General features: G+C 40.3%; 1 protein-coding gene across 5 annotated transcripts in view; it reads left to right on the top strand.

The window, feature by feature from the left end:
* Positions 1–314: 314 nt before the first annotated feature.
* Positions 315–19970, top strand: part of ddr1 (discoidin domain receptor tyrosine kinase 1) — a 61305-nt gene continuing 41649 nt past the window's right edge. For 3 of the 5 annotated variants that reach the window (XM_025005761.2, XM_025005762.2, XM_017415349.3), the window contains exons 1-2: positions 1740–1907; positions 17948–18102. In XM_025005761.2, the coding sequence (XP_024861529.1) occupies positions 1906–1907; positions 17948–18102 (157 nt within the window). In that variant the 5' untranslated portion in view covers positions 1740–1905. Of the gene's footprint in view, positions 610–1739; positions 1908–17947; positions 18103–19970 lie in introns of those variants that run through there. The other 2 variants (XM_017415351.3, XM_025005760.2) reach the window with 2 other exon arrangements.

Raw genomic sequence — 19970 nt, 5'->3', positions numbered from 1 at the left:
TGGTTCCACAAGAGAGGAGCTTGAGAACTGAAAGCTCTGCCTCCTGTTCTACTTTTAGAAACTCTAAGAATAACAAGTAAACCTTGATAACTATTTGACAGAACATCAATTCAAAAATCACCTAATTATCCCTTTAAATCTTATAAACACAACATTGCTCTTAAGTTGGGGTTTTTTGACTCAGCGCACAGCTCCCGCCCACAGAGCGCTCTGATTGGACGTAACATTCAATCAGACACCTTGCTCTCGGCTCTGATTGGCCGCAGCCGGTGCAGTTACGGGCACCTGGCCCCGGCTGCGGAGCTCCTCAGAGCAGGCGCTGTGGCCGGGGCTCACATTCAGAGAGGGGCCGAGCGGCGGAGACAGCTTTCCCGGCTCCGTGTTTTCTTCCTGCTCCCCCCTCCACACACACACACCGCTTTGTTGACAAGTCCTGTAACAGCGACGTTTCTCTGCGGTGACAAGTAAAAGTCCGGTTCCAGTCGCTTTTGAGTTTTGACTGAGCTGCAGTCTCGAGGGGTGGTTTGTGTTTGGATTTATTCTGACTGAATACAGAGTTTGACCCAAAGTTTGGACTCGCCTTGAAGCTTTCTTCTCGCCGTTTTTAAGGTAAGCGGAGTCCCAACTTTCTTCTCCGAGCGCTCCGCTCCATAATGAGCGACTATAATAATAATATTGCAGCGGATATTTCCAGGCAGCTGTCTGTCTGTCTGTCTGTCTGTCTGTCTGTGGCGTCTGCGAGTCTCGGTTTGATCCGGCGGACTGCGGACACATTTCAGCCCTGACAGAAAGATTCAGATAATTAAACATCATCATGTGCACCCAAAGCTGTGTTTCGTTGTGCTGAACGTGGCTCCTGCGAATAATTCCTTCTGCGTGTCTGTTTTCAACTTCAAATTAAAAAACTTACTGCCTTTTGAACTTTCTGGTAGCTTACTAAATTTGGCAAATTAGTTTTCCTCTCCTCTAAAAAAAGTTTAATATCCTTTGAGCATACCAAGCTTTAAAAATAAAAAAAATAAAAAGCTGATGAAAGGCTCCTATCATTTATGATGACCTTCGTACCATCCAGCTGGTGGTCATCACACACACCGCTGACCCTGTGACCTCTCACAGGTGACCTCCAGTAAGACCAGCGGCTCTGGTTTCTCTCACCTTTAGCCTGAAACTGGGAGGTAACCAGTCACCAGAACCATCAGGGTCCAGCCTTGATGCTGAGAAATGCTTCAGACTCTCGGGCTATGATCTGCCAGAAGGTTTGGTCTTCCAACCCGATGCTTTCGGTTAGATTTAGAACTGAAAGGTGTTGAAAAGTGAATTTTTATAACGAACCAGAAGGTCACATTTAAAAACTACACATTTCAGCTTCAACGCGAAGGTCAAAATGTTGATGATGCTTCTGCTGCCAGTTCGTTCTTATCGTGATGGTGCTTGCAGAGAGGTGGAGATGGCCTGATGGAGGAGTAAACAACGGGTGGGAGTGCAACAACCAGTCACCCTTTTCCAATGTGTAAAAAAAAAAAAAAAAAAATGATAGGAGTGTTTGTTGGCAGGTCCACAAAGCAGGCAACTCAGAGGAGCTGTAGTATTGTTAAATTGTTGGGAGGTGGAGGTGCTTTTCACCAATAGATGGAGGCAATAAAATGCCGTTTTTCCTCTCCCCGTCCCTCCCTCTCAGCCTCCGGAGCGGCTGTGGGAGGGAAATAAAGTGAGGAGGATCTCGGAGTGTTGATGCTCGGCTCCTCACAGCCAGCACATGTCCGCTGGAGCTCTGTCTAATGGGCATCTGGCTGCTAATTCTCCCACAGCGTCCCATGAGAGCCATTGGCCCTGCAAAGCTGCTGTTCATCAGCTGTTCAGCCCAAAGAGACACAGGATATTTCTAATAGTTGGATAGAGCAGTTAATGTGAGTATAAATGTGCGCGCTCGCTCTTGGGCAGCAGTTTCTATTGATTTATCTTGGCAGGCTTACAACAACATGGCAACAATTGCATCATATGATTTGTGGAGACGTATGTACAGTATCTTCAAGTGGCTGATTATTTGTTGGTTGTGAGAGGTGTGAAGACTCAGCATCTAAAGTGCCAGATGGTCTTTTATGGGCAAGTAAAAATGACGGCTATGCTGGATTATTTCCTGACAGAAAACAAATTCATGCATGGAGGCTTTTTTTTTTTTTTTTTTACTGCATTGAGAGCACTGGTTTAGTCTGGTTGATCATTGACCTGAGTTTGTTGTTGTCTATCTGGGTCATTGTTTGGGTCCCGTCCATTCTCTCTGACTTGTTTCTGGTTGTTGACCACTGTGGAAAGGCTTTCAGGCGGTGGACATGAATAGAAAGCCTAAAGGAGGTTTGAATTTGTGTCAGTTCAGTCATTGTGCAGACCCTGCACTATAATTAAACAGCATGTTTAGCACAGTTGCCTGATCTTTATAGCTAACAGCCTAATGTGGCTAGTTAACCACATGAAAGAGCACAGTGATGATAATTGTGTTTTCAGTCCATAAGAACAGCCTCTTTTCCTGTGTGTGTCGTCTCGGAGCTAACGTGTATTAGACAGGGAAGTCTGTGTTTGCCTGTAATTGGCTCCCGACAGACTGAGCTGAAAGGCCGGTAGAAGAATTCACTCAAGTCCAGAGACACGACACGGTTACTCGCCTGCTGGCTCCAAGGTCTTCTTTTAATGAGACATAAAACCGGTTGAAGGCAGAACTCTACTGACCACCTTGAAGTCGGAGCTGAACCAGTTTCACTTCAACTTCTTTTCAGCTGTTTCTGCAGGTTGTGTGGTCACGTGCACGCCGAGCTCCAAAACTCTTTCAGACCAACTAATCGTGTAACGGCTGGTGAAATTTCAAAGAGGGAACTGGGGGCTTTCACCAGCTTCAACTTTCAATGAGTTCCCACATCCCATTTGACATCCTCTTCATGAATCTCCATCTGTAAAGCCCCACCTTCTGTCAGATCATTGCTTCATCTTCTTGTCTGTCTCTCCCGGACTGACACCCCAACATATTTTTGTCTTAACAGATCATTCTGACAATCTGTCTCTTTCTTTGCATCTAGAGCACAAATTCTCCTTCTTCATCTTAAATCCCTCAATTCCCTTTGAAGCTGCACAAGATGTTTCATCTGTCCCCCTCCTCCTCTGCTCATCTTATCCTCCCTTTGTGTCCCATTATTTATCTGTTTGCTCTTTACATTGAGCTTGGCCTCGATGCTTAGATGTAAGAATGTGGGGTTAAAGTTTACTTTAAGGAATTTGTCACAGTGTCTTATCAGATTATTTCAGTGTTTGACTTCATGTCTCATTTTAGCTCAAGAACCAGCAGAGTTTTGTTCCAAACTTAGAAGGTGGGGATATGTTGAAGGTCCTAATGTTTTAGATTTTTAAAGTTTTCAGACGATATGATGGTGAGTTTTTTTTATATTTTTACCTCATCAACACGTAAGTAATTCTTAACAACTACATCAAACAACAGATTTATTAAAGCTACAGTACCCTGGGATTGTATGTTCTTGTTTTGGACAGTGTTGCTTTTAGTAAAGCACAGTAAGATTAGACCAGTTTAATGATTGTGCATGAGTGCATGGTCATTCTTATGTTTCTTAGTGTTTCTGGTGGGTCGCTCTGTTCCATCCCAGTTAAGGTTGGGCTAAAAGAAGGTAACACAAGAACCAACCAGATACTAAGACTAACCAGGCTTAACAGTTTTGTTTGAGTTTCCAAAAATAACAAATATGGAGGAGCAACATTAGGAGCTGATTTCATAACAATACCTAGAGAAATAATTAAATGGATTTTTTTCTTATCCAGGCTTAACCTATTTGTATCCCAGCTGGGGACCTTTTTGTGTGTAGTTGCTTGTGCATGTGTGGGTTTCCTCCAGGTAGTCTGGTTTCCTTTCACAGTCCAAATACAAGCATGTTAGATTAATTAGCAACTCAAAATTGCTCTTAGGCATTGGCGTGTGATGTTGCTGTCTGTGATGGACTGGGAGCCTGACCAGGGTGTACCCCACTTCTCACCCGTCGACTGGAGATGGGTACCATCTCTATGCAACCCTGAACAGGAGGAAGCGGGTATAGAAAATGTAATATGTGGATGTCCTAACATAGTATCTGACTGGGCTTCGACTCTGGGGGACCAGTTGAAGATGTAAATTGTGAGAAAATATACAGTTTCACTTGGAATGTCAGAACATGTTTGCATGAACTCCCAAAAAAATTTGGGCCAGAATTAGCCAAACATATCCACAAAACAAAACCAAAAATACAGCTCTAGTGCTCAAGAGTTACAGAAACTAAATTAAGAAGGGTCTGAGATGCCTGAGATGACAATTATGAATAATTTGAGAGTAAATTTTATTCAGACATTTGTTTCAACATGTTTAAAATTCTAGCAACATAAGAACAAAGCTCTGCGAATCATGCAATCCTGCAGGGAAGCTGAGATTTTCAGACATTTTGGAAATTCCCTCGTGAATGCAAATCATAATTTGAAATGTAAACACAAGAAGAAAAAGAGGACACCCTCGGGTCATAAGTTATATACATATATTTTTTTACTTTGGACCTCTTTCTCCTAATGCATAGTTTTTGTCTGGAGACAAGGCTGAAATGGTAAACTTTCATATTCAGTAAAAACAGCTCAGTGTAGACGGCCCCTCACTGGCTGTTTTTCATCCCAGCTCATATTGGTGAAGTCTTTAAAGCCAAGATGCTCTGACAAAGTCTGGTCAAACCCAACTTTCTTCTTCTACCCTGTATTACTGAATTCTGTTTTTGTGAAACAGCCCTTAGAACCTCACAGGATCAGGTAAAAGAAGGAAACAGCACCCACAGGTTCAACTCAAAGCTATAAATAAGCATAACGAAATGACCAATATCACTAAAGCTTCTCTAACTACCAAAAATCAGTCCAAAATGGACTACGCTGACTAAGCAAACATGGGTTGCACCCCTGAAGCTACTGGACTCTAAATAATAAATTGCTAACAGTACAAGATTTAGAGTAAGCTAAATCTTTGGTCCAGCCTCCAGATATGAGGTTCATATATTCTCACTGCTCAGTGAGTGTACAGACAAATCCAGGGTCTGAGCAAGAACAAGAACAAACAAAATACTGTACAGCAAGCAAAAACAAGAGACACAGAGGCAAGCTGCTCATACCAAACCACAAAAGTCCAACCTGACGGTTTGCTTGGTTGATCCGAGAAGCTGCAGCAACGCGCCAGGTGAGCAGAAAACAACACTGAATGGATCACGGTTCTGAAACACCGGTCCAGTCAGCAGCAGGCGGTGCAGGAGACTTGAAGGAGGGCCAAGCTAATACAAATCCCAGCAAAACCTCCTCACAGTGTGATGCTGCCACGGTGTGTGAACGTTGGGACGGTAATGCTGAGAGGATGCCAAGCAGTCTGGCTGCACCACATTAACAATGTGTTTAGATGCGTGTAAAAGAGAAACTCTTTGGATAACTCCATGAGAACTGATTGATGATGTACCAGGAGGAACCCCACACATACAAGCGGATCCAAACTCTGCTTAAAAAAAAGAAAAGGCCCCCAGCTGAGATTCAAACCCTCCTGCTGTGAGGCGACAGCGCTAACCACCACTGCACCGTGAAGCCTAGCTGAATGAAATGTTTGACTCTTAAAAGTTTGGAAAGTGACTAACTCCCACTAATGTTACCACTTGTGATTGTGAAGGCTCCTGAGGGAATAATTAATGAATCATAATGACTCAGGAAAACTTTAAGATGTTGTTTTTTGTTGTTGCTGTGAGTTTCAGAATCGGCAGTAAAGCATAAAAACCTCAAGCTGACAGGTTAAAGTTCCCCAATGTATAATTTCTCATCTGTAATACATATTTTATGACTTTATGAAATAATAACAGTGATCTGATTCACTCCTGCAACACTGTTGGACTTTGAACTCCAGTTACAGCCTTTTTTTCCCTCCTTTGCTCTCTCCTTCCATGTCAAAACTCTGCACCTACATTGTACACGCCGCAGCTCATCTGCTGACAGATCAGTGAGGGATTCGACTGTGTTGTGCTCGTAGCAGCTAATGTAGCCTAACGCAGAAAAGAGAACCAGCCTAGAAGTGGCCCCCCTTTTTTTTGTGAACTCCTCAAATCGTTTTTTTTTTAAGATTCGTAGTCTTAAACTTTGACTCATGGGACATCATTTTAGGTAATTTGCCAGACTCTGAAGCCAGAAACATTTTTACACAGCTTTTTTTTTTTTGATCTGCTGAGAGAAGGCATCCAGCTGAAACCAACTTTGAACCATGTTCTTTCACCCATCTCAGCAACTTCCTTGAAGTTGAGGTTGCAGCTTTTGGAGAAGAGGGGGGGAAAAAAAAGAAACTTATAAAAGATGGAAGTATAGTTAAAAGCCGACATGTGGTCTGTTCTTTTCTCTGCCTTTTATTTCAGATATTTTCACTCGAGGTGCCAGCACACACCGTGCCTCCTTTGTGGTTCAGTACACTACTAATAAATGTCTCCTGGCAAAGTTGAAAACCTTGGAACATGGAAGACAGCGGTGTTGAACATCAAAGGTTACCTTCTTTTTAAATACGTCTATTCTGCAATGATAAATGTGAGCTTTAACAGCCACACCGAGTAAGCTTGATGTGTCTGTCTCTTTCCCTCCACCGGGTTTGAAGGGGTACATTACCATCAGAAAACTGTTGTGCAATGTGTAATTTAGCTCTTTTTAGGAGGCTTTTTTCTGATGAGAGGGAGGAGGAGGGCTGCCAGCGTGATGGAGGTATCAGCCTTCGCCTGAGGCTTTTAACAGAGAGGTGTTTGTGCGGTTGGAGTTTTAGCAAACCTCAGGCTTTACATTAACCAGGTCACCACATTTTGGATCACTTCTTTGCTTTTGTGTCAGTGTACTTAAAAAAAAAACAAAAAAACAAAACACCCTGCTGTGGTCGCTGAACATTAAACAGCCCCAAAAGTCAGAAACCCTTCCTTTTCTCCTGAGCTGTACTTCATTGGAAATGAGCGGAAGACATCTGTTCTGTTCTTCTCACTTTGACTCTAAATGCTGAGTCTCCCTGATCTTATTCCTGTTTGACCTGATCTGTGCTTTTTCTCTCCGCTGCGCTCTTCATCCCTTCCTCCCTCCATGTCGACTCTTGTTTCTCACGTCTGTTTCAATAACTGCTCACTGGATGTATAACTGTCAACCTCCTGCAGGCAAGGAGTTGCTGGTTTTTCTTTTTCTTTTTCTCACGCTTGTTCGGTTGGTCTCAGTTTTTCTGTACTGTTGGGAATTTTCCTCCCATCTGCGGCTGTTTTCTCTCTGCACATTGTGAGAGTAGCACTGTGCCGTCACATGCCTCTGCCCTCACCCGTCCTCCCCTCTGCCTCTCACTTCTCTGACAGGTGACAAATTAAATTTGTGGACTTCAGCTGTAACTGTAAAGTAACTGGTGGGTCAAACTAGAACCAAACTTTTCTGGAACTATGTCATATTAACATACTGATGCTACTTCACGCCTGCTGAATTTTTATTACTTTTACTCTTTCGCTCCAGCTAAGATCAGACTTTGAGCTAACCTTTTTATCTTTTTCTTTCTTTCAAGTAAAGGTTCATTTTCAGGGATCGGATAACTTTAGTTCTCATAAAGGTGAAAGCCTTTCATTAACACACTTTCACTTGAATCTGACCTTGTCTCCGGATGAATTTATGAGGGGAAACAAAGGAGCTGAGCACAGTTTGAGTACATGCACTGACATGTGTGAAGGTTTTTTTTATTATTATTGCCCCAAGAAACAAAAATGTGCTTAAGTTGCTGTCAGTCACAAGCAGTTTGTCAAATGAATTTTCAAACTGTTTTTCTTCTGTTCTTCAATCAAATGAACATAAACCGTTTCACTCTGCTGACAGAACCTTTTTATGATCCACTGCAGTGACAGGAGGGTGATCATATAATTATCTCTGTGTGTGTTAGTTTGTCTATTATCAAAATATCTCATGAACCACTGAAGGGATTAGAATAAAACCTTCAAAGTAATCATCGCATGTACATCTACATCTAATTACCTTTTGAAATCAACCTAATTCAAGATGGTCGCCACAGTTAATCAATCTTAAGCGAGTATCTCAGTGGGCTGCGACTGTTGGGAGACTAGTTGGTGGCTTCAAATTGCAGGAAAAAAAAAGCAAATATTTAGTTGCAGTTTCACTGATTTGCACCCAAGTTTTGCGGGGCCAGTTTTAAAGAATCACAACTTATTTTTGTGTGCACAGCTTGCAAAGCTGCATTCTAAGCCACACACATTATGTCTTTCACCAACTCGTCTCCAACAGCCACAACCCAGTGATTTACTGGCTTTAGCAAACACAAAAATGACTACATTTCATAGCCATTTCATGTAGTAGCTGAAAGTAATCCCTATTGCGTACTTTTGAGTGCTCACAAATCACTCAAGATCTTAATTTTTTTACTTTTTATCTAGCATTTTATTTTTCTCCTATTTACTTGAGTTCTTTTATTATTAAGGATATCCGAAGGGCAACCAAGCACCTTCTGAGTTCTGTGTTTTTCCTGCTTATGTATCTGATCGGTACATTTTATCCGGACGTCGCAGTCCTGGATCACAGTGACCCAGCCAGAACAGTCCTAACAAAACACTGTTGTTGCTGCAGGACTCCAGCTACACACTGATCTCAGATCCTGTCTCGTTAGGCATGTGTGCATTTTTTGATTTGTAGCTCACCTCCTTCTGTGAAGGCTGACAAAACCACAAATCTGTATATTTATCTTTTTGTGCACAATTCAAGAGCTTATAGGCACAAATTGGACAAATCAGTTATCACACTTGAACAAAATCAAGAGCAGTTTCATCTCAAGGAGACTCAAGTCAATACAATTATTTGAAATATGACGCTTTCTGAACGAGAGAGAATAAACCAGGAAGTGAATCACAAACAGCACAGGATATTTGTTCCTCTAGAATTCTTTTTTGATTTAGTAAAAAGCAAAGAAACATTTGCTGATCAGCTGACTTTAACATTTCAAATTTGAATAATAAACATTCAATGGTTTGTGATATTTAAGACTTTTAGTTTTAGTTATAAACATGTCTGCTGTTTTAAGCCTTTTTGCTATAAATGGGAACAAATGGTGTATAGCCACAGATGAGTGAAGATAAAGACACTTCTAGAAATTATAATATTTAGTTTATTACTGTTTAGTTTCTTTTAAGCTTGTTTAGATGTAAATATTCTGAGGGAACTTTGTACCACGCCTCCTCAAATCATGTCTTTAAAAAAACATGTTTTTTTAGCATCTTCCAGCATTTCATCCCAAAAGCCCCAGCAGATTGTGTCTGGCTGCGTTCAGAAATAAGCTGACTGTTTTTGATGAAGCCAGAATGATTTTCCAGTCCAAGATGCAGCAGCCCGTCCTCGTTTGTCTCCGTCTGAACCGCAGATAAGCTGCATTTGATACAAACTCAGGAGACAAGTGGAGCTGCGTCTAAGTATTAAATAATCAGCAAAAAATTAAGTTTCTCTCATCAGCAGTGACTGATATTTTGGGTTTTCTTAAGCAGTAGTTAATAACTTTATTTTTTAACCTGCATAATATGCTTTTCCTTGAGATTTGTCCTGAGAATTGTTGCTCCACAGTGTTTGCTTTATGACGCCACCCTGCTGTGTCTTTGCCACCAGGAAGGAGTTTGCATATATATATATTTTGATTAAAACTAAATCCTCTTGAGTCAGTTGACATTAAACACTGCTAAAGAAATACTTTTTCCCCCTTTTTTCATTATGATTCACCACATTTTTTTGGTCAGACCTTTCCTGTTCCTGCTGTTATATTTACTTTTCTGACTCCCATCCTGTTGTCCCTTTTCCTCTTTAAGTGATTCATCCGTTTTTTTGTCCGTGCTTCCTTTTAGTGAAACTCAAGAAAATCAGATTCCACTCTCATGAGTTGCACTTCATTATTTAAAGGATAATCATGAAACAGATGAGGACAAACAGGAGAGACCTGACTTTCCCTTGAACTTCCAGCCAGCTAATAAATTGTTGAGAGGATTACTGTGAAAATACAATCAGTATTGAAGAAAAACTTTATCACATTCTTTCTTGTTTTTTATTACTAACTATTTGACATAGAAATACTGTTTTAAACCTCTAAATGATTGGTTTGTTTGCTTGAAGCTTGGTGTGACTTTTATTGGACTTTGATACTGTTTCTAAGATGATCGACAAACCTGCTGCAGCACCTATAGTTTCAGCTTTGCAGGGGTTTTTTTTCATCAAAACGTAGAATTTTTTTATTTTATTTCATGCAATGTAAGTCTCTAGGACAAGAGACTGACACTTTTTGCACACTTTTTGCACCAAAAACCTTCTAATGACACCCAACCAAGAAAACGTGAAAGGATTTCAAAAGAAAATCAGCCATTTTAACATCATTCGTATGTTCACGTTTTTTTTTACGGCAGAACCATTATTTGTCATTTCTGAGTGGTAATGCCTTTTGATGCTCATGGTTGTAAAACTGTGTCATTATAAGATAGTTGTTTTTTTTGTTTCTGGAACCAGCACCACTTTTTGGTAGTTTTGGTAAATTTTCTTAGTCAGATAAAATATTTCACCGAACATCTCCATGGCAACCTAAACTCACAGCTGATGGACGTTTGGATAATCAGCAGCTTCTTTTATCTCTGCGGCGTTTAAGCAGACTTTCATCGATTCAGCTTAAATTTTCAGCAGCTCAGGTGAGAAGAGATGGGCAGTTTTAGTAACACCAATGCATTTTCTCCAATAATCATAGTCTGGTTTATATGCATCTTTTTGTAGGTAAAGTAAGAGGTGTACTTTTGAGTTTTTATTCTCGGTAAATGATTAAAATCCTCCTTAAGGGCAAAAAGCTGTTTTGTTTGTTCACTGGAGAAGGTATAATGAGTAATGCTTCAATAATTAACTGATGTAAACTAGAGAAATGTGTTCAATATTAATAAAAGCTTCCCGTTGAACAAACCAGTAAACAAGCAGCTCCTGCCTCTCTGGAGTGGGTCTTCAGTAAAAACACTTTACTCGTGCCTGAGTCACACAAGCAAAATCCACTTCAAGAAAGTCATCAGATGACCCTGTTTCTGCAGCCAGCTCAGTCTAATCCTTCAAAGTCTTGGCAAGATAAAAGATCGATCCGTGTTTCCTCTTTCTTTTCCCCCTCTCTTTCCAGAATTCAAAGCTTAATAGTTTGCTCAACCATCTTCCTCACACTCTCACGGAAACTGAAAACAAAGAGCTCGGTGCTCTGCGACTCCCCAGTGACCATTAGTCACGTCTAACTGACAGCGAGTTACTTTATCTGGCCGTGACTGAAGACTTCACATGTCGTGTTCTGCTCGAAACGAGACAGAAACTGATGGGAGAAAACAAGGAAGCTTTTCTGTGTCAGAAACTGCAAACATTTTCACATTATTCTCTGTTTTATCAAAAAAATTGAAAGTTTTTAGATTATTTTTAAAGCAAGGTCATGCTCTATGAGCTGCTCAAGGTCCACTGCTTTTTAACAGATAAACAAGCTATTTGTTTTTTTTTATTACTTAAAACTGATATTTGGCTCCATCGAAAAGTCGTCCTGCTGATTCTGAAGATCTCCTGACATCTTCCATCATCAGGAGGTTCAGTTAATGAATTATACCCAAGAAACTGCATTTTCTGCTGAAACACAATGTGAGTGCTGAATGACTTTGTTGAAGGAGCTGAAATACAGTTGTTAAAGCTAAAAGTAACAAAACACGCTAGCCAAAAGCTAAAAAAAAGCCAAACACTAGCTAAAAATGGCAAAAGGCTAGCTAAAAGTAGCATAAAAAGACAAATATATCAAGTTTTTTTAATCGGATTTAAAAGAGAACAATATTTTTTTGAAAGAATTGAAAACATTTGTGTTTTTTGGGGTAAATATTTGTAAATATAGTAAGACATTTTTGAAAAGTATAAAAGTTACAAAAAACAAAAGCCATAGCATCGATCTCCTGAATGAGCTCAGTGTTTTGATATATGAATGGCTAAAATAGAGCAAAGTATGCAGAAGTTGTTGGATTGCAAAAAGGCTCAGAAAAATAAAAATAGGAAAACAAAAGTGTGAACATATGAGCAGGATTTTGACACATCTGCTAAACATTTATGTGTCAAATAGTACTGACTTTAATCTGGCTTTCCTCCTAATTTGTTCACCACTTTGTCTTATAATCAACATATTATCTGAACTGATGCCTTTCCCATCATTATTTTTTTTTTGATTAGAAAATTACAGGCTGGCAGACACAGAAACTGAAGCATTATACCTGGTAACCATCAGTGCTGTGATATTCTCTAGATACACTGTTTTATTGTCGTCATGCAGCTGCTTGAATTCTGCTCCCAAAACTTTAAAGGAAAGTTAAGTAATAAGTAAACTGGGCCAGGGAGGAATTCACTGCTAATGTTTCTTTTCTGCAGTTCTCTTGAGTCGAGGCTTGTAATGACATAACCGACAGAAAAAATGAATTAGGCATTGATTGTGATTGATTACCTCTCAGATTTCGAGCCTGTGCAAGTTGATTTTTATTTGGCACTGACACAAACTGAAACTAATGGCTGTCTGGACCGAGGAAAGATCACAGAAATGGTTTCTAAGTAATGATGTGCTTTAGAAAACGGTCTGCAGTGATGTAAAACATACCGTTTGCAGCTAATGGAGTAAAACATGCAGAGTTACACCAGCACTGACGTTTGGACTGGTTTTATTTATTATTTATTTAAAGGACAGAATTAAAGGCCTAGCATTTCAAGCTAGAGTTTCAGACGCAGATCATCTTTTATGTTGACTTGTAGCCATTTTCGTCAAACCTTGAAAATAACATTGTGTGAGTTCGTGTCTGCTCAGAATTTGAGCATGACTCTCAGCTACCACCACATCAAATGTTAGTTTGATCTGTAAAATTAGCAGAGTTATAGTCATTTTTGCATCTGTTAAAGTTGATTAGTTGTGGCGGTCATTTTGAATTGGACTAACATCAAAAGTTAATCAGCTGTAGATGTAAATCCAGTCATTATTTCCTGAAAGTTTCTTTAAAAAATAATCCAGGGATTCTTCAGATAATTTCCTGACAGACAGAGGTGACTTAAAATATTTATAGTGAAAATTTTAAACTAAGATCTTGCACAATCTGTTAGTGCTCAGAATGTGTTGGGGATCAGTTTCAGCTACTACCACACCAAATTTTATCTGTAAAATTGGCTGAGTTGGAGCCATTTTTGTGTTGTTTTTTTTAAGTTCAATTAGCTGAAGCAGCCATCTTGAATTGGGTTGACTCCAAAAGGTAATCAGTTTATCAGACACACATCCAGTGATTATTTTCTGCAGGTTTCATTAAAATTCATCCAGTGGTTTATGTGATATTATGCTAACACACACAGGCAAAAACATAATTATTATTGCCTTTTGGCAGCAGGTGATAATTACGCCACCTCTGATGTTTAGACTGGCTTTATTGGGAAAAAAAAAAAAAATTGGAATGGGAAAAATAAATTCTATCAGGTCCAATATTTGTGGCTCTAGAAAAGACGCTAAGCAGAGCCAAGATTGTCTTGCCAGCTTTTCACAGAAGCAATCTAATTATAGTGACTGGCAAACTATCTCACATGATGCAATGACTGCTATCTTAAAAAAAAAAAAAAAAAAAAAAGTTCCTCTGCATGTTTTCCTGCTCTCAGCTTTGTCCCTCTTGTCAGTTGTGTTTTGTTGTGTGGGACAGAAACAGCAGCTGCTCATAAGTATTCATTAGTCCCGCTGTTGGATTAGCAGAGGCAGAATGTGAGGGTGGATCGGGCTGCACGCTCACTGCTCTGCCTCCTCCAGAACACAGTGGGCCCTTCTCCTTCCCTCTGAGCACCAACCACAGCTGTTCAACACCACTTGACTTTTCCAACAACAGTGTTCTCAGATGGCTGCGGCCACTTTTGTTCCTTCTCTAGCCGAAACACTTGTGTGGGTTTTCCGCTCCCGTTTATGATGCCTTTGTGTCTCCTGTGTGCAGGATGAAAGTTTGGACACTTGTTTCGCTGTTGAGACGCTGTAGAGAGGAATGTTGGTTGGTAACACGCTGGTTGTTATGGTTATCACCTCGATTTGAGCCCCCACTTATACGCTCAGCTCTGATTTTGCACACTGAGTTCAGCTGGGTTAGATGCATATTTTAATATATCTCTCTCTCTTTGGAGAAGAAAGATTTCAGCCTCTTTTGTGTCTCTGCTTGGAACACTGTGTATCGGTTGCGTTGTGTCTCCCGTGTGAGACAGCTGCACTGGCTGGATATCCCTGAGATCCCCTCTATGCCCACACATGCACCCACGCACTCGGAAGCCATAAGTCACCCTCTTTTACGCCGCCTCCCTCCACCCAAATACTCACACACATGTACTCATGTCATCGCTGCTCTTGGTCTGCCGTCTCCGCCCGGGTCGCTCCGTTTCCATTCATTGCCCCCCCCCCGTCCTCCGATCCTCTGTCACTACAGCTGTGTGTCAGCTGTCAGCCTGTTCGAGTCGAGCTGGAGATGAAGCCGAGACACACATGGGGTCTGCAGGGAAGACGGCCTGGACTCCCTGTCTCTCCCAGCTGTCACTCCCTCCTAAGGCTCCCACTTATCATGAGGTTTCTTCCCTCTTATTTTCCCACTGGTAGTCCTCTTCAAACATTTTTAAAGTTAAATATGTACAAGGGATGGAGCTGGGAAATGTGCTTCTCTTTTCTTCAATTCTTATGATGCCTTTTTAAAAAAATATTCTTTGGAAGAAGAGAAAACATTGAGTAATATAACTTATTTGAAGTATTTTTGCCAAACATGCCCATGAAAAATTTTCATGCAGATGACTTGCTTTTGCTTTATGAAAGCCGTACTGTTCTGCTGTTTAATCTCTTCAGTTCAGTAGATCAACAGATAGTTCAAGGGCTCTTCAGTCTTCAAAGATCAAATAGGCTGAATCAACAAACCTAAATTAATTTGAGTACAAGGCCAATATTGTAGCCCTCATGAAGGGAGGATGTGTTGCAACTCTGCCGTATTCATTACTGTAATGACTGTGATGTTATGAACAGATAATGTAATTAATAATAAGACACTATGTCTGTGTCAGCATTTAAAAAGCCTGTACTGTTGTCAGATTATTATAAATAGGCTGTTATGCTTTCAAATTTAAAATCACTATATTTTTAGTGTTTATTGCTATGGCACCTCACCCATCTCTCCATCAATAAAACTTTTTAATAAAGGCAGTTCTGATTGGTCAGATGTTGCACTCGTTTATTTAATTGTATTCTTTTATATTTTGAAATTGTGCTATAAAAACACAACCTAATTTTGATAAAGTTGGGACATTTAAAATGTAAGTAAAAACCGAATGCAAGGGTTTGCAAATCTCAAACTTATATTTTATTCACAATGGAATATAGTAAACATATCTGATGTTTAAACTAAGAAATTGTTCAATGTTTGGTGGAAGAAAATAAGGTAATTTTGAATTTGATGGCTGGAACACATGTCAAAAAAATATGACAGGGCTGTGTTTACCTCTGTGAAGAGTCTTCTCTTCGTTTGACAACAATCTGTAAACATCTAGGAGCTGAGGAGAGCAGCTGCTGGAGGTTTTGGAGGAGAATATTGTCCCATTTTCGCCTGATGTAGGATTCTAGCTGTTCAACAGTCCTGGGTCTTTGCTGGATTTTAATTTCATGATGCATCAAATGTTTTCTGTCGGTGAGAGGTCTCTGGAGGCAGGTCAGTTCAGCACCTGGACTCTTCTACAGTGAAGCCATGCTGCTGTAGTGCTGCATTATTCAGTTTAGCTCTGTCTTGCTGAAATATACAAGGAAAAAAGACATTGTCTGGAAGGGAACATATCATGGCCTTCCAGATTTGTAAACTGTCCATGCTAGAGGTGCTAAAGCACCCCCATACAATCAAAGAGGCTGGCTTTTGAACTGTGCACTGATAACAGGCTGGATGGTCTCTCTCCTCTTTACTACCGAGTAAGATATCGCATCTGTGGTTTCCAAAACAAATTTCAAATTTTGATTTGAAAACTACAGTTTTCCACTTTGCCTCAGTTTATTTTAAATGAACTTTGGTCCAAAGAAGATGGCAGTGTTTCTGGATGATGATCATGGTTTCTTCTTTGCATGATAGAGCTTTAACCTGCATTTGTGGATGGCACAGTGAACTTTGTTTACAAATAAATATTTGTGGACTTCTTCCTGAGTCCATGCGGTGATGCACAGAACAGAATCAGACCTGTTTTTAATGAAGTGGCCCCAAAGATCACAGTTGTCCAGCATTAACTTTCAGCCTTGACCTTTGAGCTCAGAGATTTCTTCATTCTTGAAATCTTTTGACAATATTCTGAGCTGTAGGTCAGAAAATTCAGTCCTCCCAGCTTTCTGATGAGGAAAATTATTCTAAACTAATTTCACTGTTTTTAGGCAGTTTTTTTGCAGACTGCCCATCTTTACTTCTCAGAAATTCAGTCTCTCTAAAATGCTTTTTTTATACCCAGTCCTCTTTCTGACCTGTTGCAATTTAATCCGATTAGTTAGAAAATTTTCCTCCAGCTGTTTTTAATTCATACCACTGACTTTAAAAGCCTTTTGTTGCTCCTGCCCCTTTTTTTCAGTGTTACTGCCATAAAATTCAAAACAACTTATTTTTTTCCCCAAAGTTGTACAGTTTCTTAGTTTTTAATATATTATGTTCCATTGTGAATAAAATATGGGTTTATGAGAGTTGCAAAACATTGCATTTTTATTTACATTTTACACAACATTCAAACTTTTTTTTTTTAAATTTCTGTTGTAGTTGAATATGGTGAATATGTTGTGTGGAACTGGCTTGACTGACCTCATGAATTATCAGCTGCTTGTGGTTTTAGAAAATGGACATGATCATTATTGGTTTACAATAAACAAAAACTCTTTGAGAAGAACTTCTTGAAGACCCTTTTTTCCTCTCTTGTAAACAGCCCTTATGACCGGATTTCTCTTTGTCTACCTTGAGGTTTTGTTTCTGGTTAGTGACCATTACATTGCTTTTTGCAGCCATGTGTAACGTCGCCCACAGGAAAGAACAGCTAAGTGAACAAATGAAAGGTTTCAGGCAATTTAAAAGCGGTGTCCTCTGTGGGAGAGAATGATTCCTTTTGTTGCTTACTTTGGACTTTTTTTTTTAACTTTGAAGACTTGCATGCACAGAGCATTACAATACAACGAAGAAAAAGGGAGTCTAGAATCAACAAAGTACAGTTTATTCTCTTTAACTCAAAACACTGACATCTTTCCTTCTGTCACTTATTAACTTCCATTTCTCCTGTCTTGCTTCATCTGTTTGGTATTCATTTTAAACAGCCATCCATAACCAGGTGCTCCAAATATGCCCCGTCCTATTGAGTGAAAGGAGGTTTGAAATAATTTGGAGACATGATTGGCGTTGCAAACATGGAAAGAATAAAATGCTCTGTGAATAAATTGGGACGGCTAATTATACCCCTCTCAATTACCAAGCTGTTTGTCCCTTTTTTTAAAGTATTATATCACTGCATTGTGGTGCCAGAGAGAAAAACAAATTAGTCTGTGAAACAGTTTTTTGTTATTTGGTTTTGTGCTGGCTCCTTAGGGGTTTGGATCAGTGCTCGGCTTAAAAAATGTGGAGAAAAAGCTAATTGTGAGACATGCAGCGTGCTTTGGAATGAGAGGGCATCATTGAGAGAGTTGAGTTATTGACGGTGATACTGAGCCGCCTCAGGCTGCAGCTGTATGTGTGCATGTGTGGGAGCATTAAAGTAAAGTGTTGTGTAATTCGCTGGTGCTTTGGTGCAATTTAAGCTGTTAGATGCACCTCTAAAATTGCCCTTTCTGCCCCCACAGGTATGCCTGTTGCCATCGGTGTGTCTCCGGACACATAACCAGAGGTTTTTCTGCTGTCATGGCCTCGACAGTCGTTCGGCTGTTTCCTGTCGCTGTGATCACAGTTCTGGCAGCGCTGGTTTCATCAGAGGAACATGAGTGGCATTTTAACCCAGGTAAGGTTCAAACACATGTGCATCAAGGTATTCCTCCACCGAACGGTGAAAGGCAGGCGATAATGTTTTTGTGTGTGTTTGTCTGCACACTCAGACAAAAACATTACCACCTGCCTGAGTTGATTTTAATGAAATTCTCAAAGTAATCATTGGAAGTGCATCTACAGCATAATAACTTTTGTAGTCAATCCAATTCAAGATGGCTGCTACAGCTAATCAAGTTTAAGAAACAAAAAAATGGCTAACTCACCCAGTTTACAGATAATGTGCTAAATTTTGGTGTGATCATTCCCAACACATACTCAGATCTTGACACATTTCGTAATATTGTTGCTTTAAAGTTTGGCATTAATTGTTGGTGTGAACCTTGTCAGTCTGTTAGCAAAGTATTTCATGAACCACTAGACAGGTGTGAAATAAACTTTCAGAAAATAATCATTAAATGTACATCTACAGGTGATTAACTTGTATAGTCAATCCAGTTCAAGATGGCCACCATTGCCAACTGATTATAAAAAACACAAAAATGGTTATAAGTCAGTCAATTTTAAAGATATTGAGGTAAAATTTAATGTGGTAGTAGCTGAGAATGATCCATAACATATACTTTCGGTGCTAACAGATCAGATCAATATTGTCTGAGATTGTGCATAACTTTGTTGTCAGGGTTTGACCAAAAAGACTACAACAAAATGATCTTAGCTTTAAACTCTGGCATGGCGGGCAGATATCTATTCCCTCAAGGAATGCCAGCTCTTTATTTTAAACAGGTTTTTCTCTCATCAAATCTCAAGGCTTTTTTTTTTTTTTTTTTACAAACTCCGACACGATTGCATTTAAAAATTTTTTTTTTTTCCTCTGTCCTCCCCATGTCTGTCTGACATTCTCAGATCACAAAGACTCATTCCCCATCCACTATCAACAGGCTATCCTGTGTCCTCTCCCTGTCTGCCAGCCAGTCGTCTGTAATAGGAGAATGAGATGGGCAGTAACCCCCCCACCCCAACACACACACACACACACACACACACACACACACACACAAGTACACACCACCTACCTCCGGCCCGTCAAGACCGCTAATGCACAGGCACTTCATGAAGGTGTCAGTCAAAGTGTCGGGGCAGGAAGCATCTGAGGAGCTGGTGAATGTGAGCCAGCCAGGTGTAACCAGAGACTGTTTGCAGTGCAGGCAACCTTCTGACTGCAGCAGCTGTACACGAGAGTAAGGCTGAAATGGTAGAATAATCTTCAGTGAAATATATTTCTTCTCAAGCCAGCAGATCAACATTAATGTATTGGATTGAAGATGACATAAATTCAAGAAAAAGAAGCCTACTTTACTCTCAGGCTTAAAGAATGCAGTCTTGCACCAGATTGTTTCTTTTGCTCATAATCCACCAAGATTGATCAAAGTCAGCCGTCTGGCTTTAGTTTTATCCCGCTCACAATCAGATTGTTTGTTTTTAATGTATGAATCATCAAGTTAACTGAAAACACAAACTCAATTAACAATTAAAGCTGCGAGCAGCGTTGGACGGCCCTCGCAGCTCAGCGCCGCTTCGGCCTATGGCGACCGCGGGAACTCTGGCGATCGCCCTCTAAGCTCTCGCGCACTTCCCGCGCATTTCCTGTGCGCTTCCCGTGCGCTTCCCGTGCCCTCCACTAGGTGGCGCTCTTGGCAAACGTCCGAAATCGCCTTCAGTCCGGATCGTTACGATTACTGTGGCATGTTGTGAAGTTTCGCCTTCCTACGTCGAACGGTTCCAGAGTTAGAGCACGTGTGCTGTTGCGACCTTGAACTTTGACCTTGTGACGTTGAACTCCAAAGGGCTAATCCTTGACCCATGGGGACTCTGGTTGTGAAG

The sequence above is a fragment of the Kryptolebias marmoratus genome, linkage group LG16 (genome assembly GCF_001649575.2).
Source record: "Kryptolebias marmoratus isolate JLee-2015 linkage group LG16, ASM164957v2, whole genome shotgun sequence".
In the NCBI taxonomy this organism is placed as follows: Eukaryota; Metazoa; Chordata; class Actinopteri; order Cyprinodontiformes; family Rivulidae; genus Kryptolebias; species Kryptolebias marmoratus.
Note: the sequence above shows the minus strand (reverse complement) of the source record. Positions and strands in the feature narration are given on the sequence as shown.